This window comes from Limulus polyphemus, unplaced genomic scaffold, assembly GCF_000517525.1.
Source record: "Limulus polyphemus unplaced genomic scaffold, Limulus_polyphemus-2.1.2 Scaffold9048, whole genome shotgun sequence".
Lineage (NCBI taxonomy): Eukaryota > Metazoa > Arthropoda > Merostomata > Xiphosura > Limulidae > Limulus > Limulus polyphemus.
Window position 1 is genome coordinate 17,003 of NW_013674658.1, and position 6,806 is coordinate 23,808.

At 33.7% G+C, this 6,806-nt stretch overlaps 1 protein-coding gene across 1 annotated transcript; it reads right to left on the reverse strand.

The window, feature by feature from the left end:
• Positions 1-721: 721 nt before the first annotated feature.
• On the reverse strand, positions 722-5,640 carry LOC111083317. Its single transcript, XM_022379783.1, has 3 exons — positions 5,539-5,640; positions 3,256-3,539; positions 722-1,222 (listed from the first exon to the last, which is right to left on the reverse strand). The coding sequence occupies exons 1-3, from the start codon at positions 5,623-5,625 to the stop codon at positions 1,156-1,158; spliced, it is 438 nt and encodes a 145-aa protein (XP_022235491.1). The 5' UTR covers positions 5,626-5,640; the 3' UTR covers positions 722-1,155.
• Positions 5,641-6,806: the final 1,166 nt, after the last annotated feature.

The following is a 6,806-nucleotide window of genomic DNA, read 5'->3' on the forward strand; positions in this document are numbered from 1 at the left end:
GCAAATGCACAACGTTTTGTCATCATCAGGTTATGAAACGTTGTACATTTGCTGTTATGTTAAACTTATATTAAAGTTTTTCTTCATTACCCATTCAAGCCATCACCAACCATTATTAGGCTTTGACATAATTTTTTCATTACTAGTGACGTGTCAAACAGCCCTTCATTATCAAAGACTACACTTACAACTACTAAATTGTCTCTTACTAGGAAAATGTCAGAATTCTTTAAACTGGAAGAGAAAGCAAATGCAGACATCACACTACGTTTTTCAACTGGAAGTTCTTGTAGTTTCCTTAATTAATGTAGTCTGTTGTTGTGTATGGACTTTTCTGGACTGCCCCCCCCCCAAGAGTTATTTTGGTAGTGTTATACACTGCCGTAATCATCTTGTTTGAGCTGGTTGTCAAATTTCTGTTTAGGTTTTTGTAAGTAGTCCAGTTCTTATTTGATATTTAGGATTCGGGAATTATTTGTGCATGGTTTCGGTAATAACAGCAGTGCTGTGTTTGGGAACCTGCAAACCCTGAAGTTGCCATGGGGGGCAGACTCTAAGGGGACAACATTCGATATATATATACAAGAAAATATAGTCATAGCAGAAACTTCTTTGACAACATGGATCTTTATGTTCTGTTTTTTTAATTTATTTCCAAAATCATTGTAGCTGCTGTCCCTCTCTTTTCCTCACAATGGTTTTTTTTAATTGTGTAATAACCTGCTGCTGTAAAAAAGAACACCACTAGAATGTGATTCTGTATTTATACACCTTGTATGATCAGGGTCAACCTGTTGCTACCTGCCGGTGATACAGGCAGCAAGTTATCAAAAAGACTAATGCAGTTTTGCTGACATCTCCTGAGACAGTGTGGTCGGCGTCCACCTCCGGATGATATAACAGACAGAGAAGTATCAACGTTATAAGCGCCGACACGACAATGTTGTGTTATGGGTCAGGTAATAGGCCTGTTATCAGCAAGTTACTTCAGTTTTAGCTTTTGGGAGAGACATACTGACAAGCTGTCGATTTACTTCGTTGGAAGACATCAGATCATAAGGTACGAAACACTCAAGCTAGTTCTATGCAAAACACTATGCTTTTCAAAATGATGTTTTATTCATTACGATCATTTTCAGAGGCGTATTCAAAACTTCAAACTATTCGGTGCATTCTTCTTAGGGTTAACATTTGTGGTTTCTTGTTATAATTTGTAGTCATTCTGGAACGAAAAAAGCGTAACTTATATCTATTTCCTAATTCTTTATGGTGGTTACAAGGTCGGTCAAATAGACTAAACCGATACAGAGGTACAATAGAGAAAATAACTGATAAATTATAATATTTTTTCTAAACAAAATTTTTGATAATTATCTGGAGTTTATAAATGTTTCAAATGTGAAATTTGAAAATTTTTTGATGCATACAAGTATTTTTAATCTTAAAATCAAAATTACATGTTTGACAGTCAACATTCGAAATGAAAAAATTCATGAGTAAATCATTACTTAGAAAATTTTAAAACTTGATACAAAAACTGATATTTTGTATATAAAAGTTTTGTAGTGTTTACTGATGATTCAAAAACGTTGTGAAGATGCACTTACTGTATTAAAAGTTATAGTATTCTCTTGACTGTAATTGCATAACTCTGAAGTAAGTTTTGCAGGAGGGACACAGAGCTACTAAACGTGGCACTAAATACCTGTTTCACCAAAATATTTATGACCAAGATTGAAACACAAGCCATACATTCTGCTCTTCATCTTCCCCAGACTGGTACAGATATGACGATCACACTTCTGCTGGTTTCACTTCTATTAAACACACACAAACATTATTTGAATGCACAAACTTCATTCAATAAAGTAACCACCAAACACAAAAACACTTTTAGATCTGACACACAATTCAATACCAAAACACACTGACCTCTACATCCCCTGGAATTTCACCCATGAATCCAAACCAAAAACTGAGACATTAAAAATATCTTATAGACATAGCTTCAAGATTCTGGACAAGACAGATGAAGAAATTTCTACCAGTTATTATGGTCAAATGATCTCACACAACCACCATAAACTTTATAAAACATTCCTTCATTCACACCAACAAATTTCTACCAGTTATTATGGTCAAATGATCTCACACAACCACCATAAACTTTATAAAACATTCCTTCATTCACACCAACAAATTTCTACCGGTTATTTTGGACAAATGGTCTAACACAACCACCATAAACTTTATAAAACATTTCTTCATTCGTATCAACAAATTTCTACCAGTTATTATGGACAAACGATCTCACACAACCACCATAAGCTTTATAAAACATTTCTTCATTCACACCAACAAATTTCTACCAGTTATTATGGACAAACGATCTCACACAACTACCAGAACAAAACTCAACTCATGAACAAAATTGACACTAATGAACCAAACAACAAAACTTTATTATGCTCAAGTTCCCTGAAATCAGTTCAAAAATAATTCAAACCTGGACAAAACTTGCCATTAAAAATGAAATTCCTGTTGACTTAAATTCACTCAAAAAACCAGGCCCTAAACTAAAGTTGTTACTAAGTAAAAATTATATGTGATCCCACAATACCAACGTCATTACAAAAATAATATCAAATAACTGCTGAAAATTGTACATCAGAGAAACTGGAAACTAGATTCATCAAACATAATAAAAAGCCCTACCATATTTACCACTACTGCAACTCAAAAAGCCATAGTATACCTATTAAAAACAGATATTTCAAACAATGACAAACACAAAATAAAGTAAGCCATCTTAATTGAACAAAACAACCCTACTCTAAACCAACACCCCAGGGTACCAAGATACTTTTACTAAGCTGTTAAGCAATCTACGGTCATTGTTCCATACTGTGTATATATATATATTGTATTCATGGATTTAGGTAACCTACTTGTACCTCATGATGACAAAATCTTGTTGAAATACTGTGCATCTGTTACTATGTTAAACTTGTAACAAAGGTTTCTTCATCACTGATTCAAGCATTCTTCAAAGTTTATTAGTGTATTTATGATGTAAGACAAAACAAATCAAGTATAAAAAATAACAGTCTGCTTTGAAAGAAAATAAAAATACAGGTACCCTATTTAAGTTTCTTTACCGGAAGAGCAACGAGCAGACAGAACCTACATTATAATTTTTAGGAACAGCACAGTTATAGTTTACTTGTGGAATTTCAGATAAAGTCGTAAACTTACTTTCCAATTTTTAATTTCCCTTTGACACTAGAGACACTGCCTGAATCTATTGTGTCCCGGCCTGTTGTGGAACTACGATCGTCAGAATGAGAGAAGGATACCGACGAAAGAGGTGATGTACTTTTTGCAGAAGGAGAAGAAAATCCCTCATATTTAATATAAATATCTTGACCAACTAAAATGTCCACCAAGGTCAGTAGAGGTTCTTGTCTTAGAGACAATGGCCAACCATGGTGCTCCAAAAATATGTATTGAAATCGGACAGATTTGTGAATTTCTTTTAGCTGCAATAAAAATAATTAAAGCTAAAACAATGAGCTTTCACTACTTATTTTCACTTTACATAACTCTACATAATTTTAAGTGTATGAAATTTTCAGAGTTGAAATTTAATTTTTTTTTAACTATTCTACTTTATTCAATCCTCTAAATCAGGAGTTCTCAAACTTTTTTTTAAACTGGGTTCTCCTCTAAATCACGATTTCTCAAACTTTTTTAACTGGGCCCCCCTCTAAATCATGATTTTCTCAAACTTTTTTTAACTGGCTCCTCCTCTAAATCAGGATTTCTCAAACTTTGCAACTGGCTCCTCCTCTAAATCACGATTTCTCAAACTTTTTAACTGGGCCCCCCTCTAAATCATGATTTTCTCAAACTTTTTTAACTGGGCCCCCCTCTAAATCATGATTTTCTCAAACTTTTTAACTGGCTCCTCCTCTAACTCACGATTTCTCAAACTTTGCAACTGGGCTCCCCTCTAAATCATGATTTTCTCAAAACTTTTTAACTGGCTCCTCCTCTAAATCAGGATTTCTCAAACTTTGCAACTGGGTCCTCCTTTAAAAATATTTCTAGATTTGACACCCCTCCTCCCCAAACACACACACAAAGTGATAGCCAAATTACTGTACATACTCTAAAATATCTGTTGTTGCAAAATTTTTTCTTTTTATGATCTTGTGACCTTTTAGGTCAGAACTCAACTGAATTAGTGAATCTATGCTAGAAATTATGTATGTCTTTTCTGACTTCCACCGTGTCTATACTAGTGATAACACTTACTTCTACTTATGTTCATCAGATCTGACATTCTCTGAGGTCACTATGAGAAGTTTTTGGCTGGCTGGTGGGCATAATCTTGTGACCTTTTAGGTCAGAACTCAACTGAATTAGTGAATCTATGCTAGAAATTATGTATGTCTTTTCTGACTTCCACCGTGTCTATACTAGTGATAACACTTACTTCTACTTATGTTCATCAGATCTGACATTCTCTGAGGTCACTATGAGAAGTTTTTGGCTGGCTGGTGGGCATAATCTTGTGATAAGATGAAGAGAAGAAGAACCAGAATGTCAGAAAAATAAACAAAGTTTGACTTATAGAATTACAAAGGCAGACGTTCAAAAATGGAGGATTACCAACCTACAGGGAGTTATGAACATGTTGAAAAGATGCAACAAATCTCTGAAATTTGTTGTTATTTTAGTTTGATGTAAGTATTAATTCAAAAAGATTTGCTTCACCTTCTCAACCTCTTCGTTGCCTGAATAAACTACTTTAAGTTTGTCTCAGATTTTCATGCAAACCTACATAAGGGCAATCTGCATGTAACAATCCTGTCCATAATTTTAAACTGACAAGACTGGATGGAAGAAAACTTGTCAATAACACCCATTAACTGGGCTATTTCGGTCTGATTGATTAGTGGAGTTTGACCATAATTTTCATCCACGGTATAGAGTGCGTTTTTTTTTTGGCAATGAGGCACAAACCTCAAGTCAAAGCATGTCAATCACCAGGCCCTTTTTTTAGTATTCTACATGTTTGAATTGTTACTTTATGGAATAATTCCTGGTTTGAAAGATTATAATAATATCTTCCCTAGGGCTTTGCTTGTCCAAGTACCAGAACACTGCATTTAAAGTCATTGGAATAACAAGTCTAATGAAGACAAGAACAGCAAGTCAAACTGCCGTTGCAGCCTCGTACACAGTGAAGTCTGAGAACCACCATAAACAAGCTCAGCCTCGTACACAGTGAAGTCTGAGAACCACCATTAACAAGCTCTTTATTACTTCATTACCTAAGTAAACTACATACTTCCAAAGCTAAGAAATACATTTACATAAACTGAATTTAAATAATTACTGAGAAAAACAATAAGAACTGGCAAATGCTAAGTGTTTACTCATTCTTTTTTTTTATTTTACCAGATTCCAGTTTTGTATCATGGAAAAACAAATGAAATTAACTATAAAAATATAAGTTACTTAATGGCTTACAAGTTCATCCAAAACTTCTCGAACTTTCCTAACAGTCCAGTTTAAATCAGCGAAGATTAAACCCAAGCACTCATCACCCGATATCATCACTCCAACAGGAAGTCGATCTGTTAAAGTTAAGCAAGAAATAAGTTAGAACATTACAAATTTGGCAAACACACAATAATGACTTGTAATATAAGAGACAAGGGTAACTTGTGCTTGCTCTCTAAGAAGGTTAACAAAGCCTAAGAGTAACAACAGAATTTTACTTTAGTTAATATTTTGATCCGTTAAGAAGTTTGTTGGGAAATCAGATCCAACTTTGCTAAAACAGGGGGTTCCAACCACATGAAGATCTTAAAATTAGCCTTTATCTAATTACTTCTTTCACAACTGTAACTCTGTAAAACTTGCAACAACGTAAGCTAAAGTTGTAACAATAATAAGTTTTTTCAAAGTGTTATTCTTTAAAGCAATGAACATTTATCTGGTTTTAATTAATTAACACTTCTGCTACTTTATGGTGTATTGTATGATATCTGTCTGTTTATGTATATATGTTAATTAATCCTTCTGCTACATTAGGGTGTATTGCATGATATCTGTCTGTTTATGTATGTCATGTTAATTAACACTTCTGCTACGTTAGGGTGTATTGCATGATATCTGTCTGTTTATGTATATATGTTAATTAATCCTTCTGCTACATTAGGGTGTATTGCATGATATCTGTCTGTTTATGTATATATGTTAATTAACACTTCTGCTACATTAGGGTGTATTGCATGATATCTGTCTGTTTATGTATATATGTTAATTAGCACTTCTGCTACTTTATGGTGTATTGCATCATATCTGTCTGTTTATGTATGTCATGTTAATTAATCCTTCTGCTACATTAGGGTGTATTGCATGATATCCGTCTGTTTATGTATGTCATGTTAATTAATCCTTCTGCTACATTAGGGTGTATTGCATGATATCTGTCTGTTTATGTATATATGTTAATTAACACTTCTGCTACGTTAGGGTGTATTGCATGATATCTGTCTGTTTATGTATAAATGTTAATTAGCACTTCTGCTACATTATGGTGTATTGCATCATATCTGTCTGTTTATGTATGTCATGTTAATTAATCCTTCTGCTACATTAGGGTGTATTGCATGATATCTGTCTGTTTATGTATATTATGTTAATTAACACTTCTGCTACATTAGGGTGTACTGCATGATATCTGTCTGTTTATGTATATATGTTAATTAATCCTTCTACTACGTTAGGGT

Excerpts from the sequence above, each read along its gene's own strand:
- LOC111083317 (XM_022379783.1), bottom strand. The coding sequence starts at position 5,625 with ATGATATCGGGTGATGAGTGCTTGGGTTTAATCTTCGCTGATTTAAAC. Across the intron at positions 3,540-5,538 it reads GAGAAGTTTTGGATGAACTT|CTAAAAGAAATTCACAAATC; the intron begins GTAAGCCATTAA and ends TTTTTATTGCAG. Across the intron at positions 1,223-3,255 it reads GGGAAATTAAAAATTGGAAA|AATGACTACAAATTATAACA; the intron begins GTAAGTTTACGA and ends TTTTCGTTCCAG.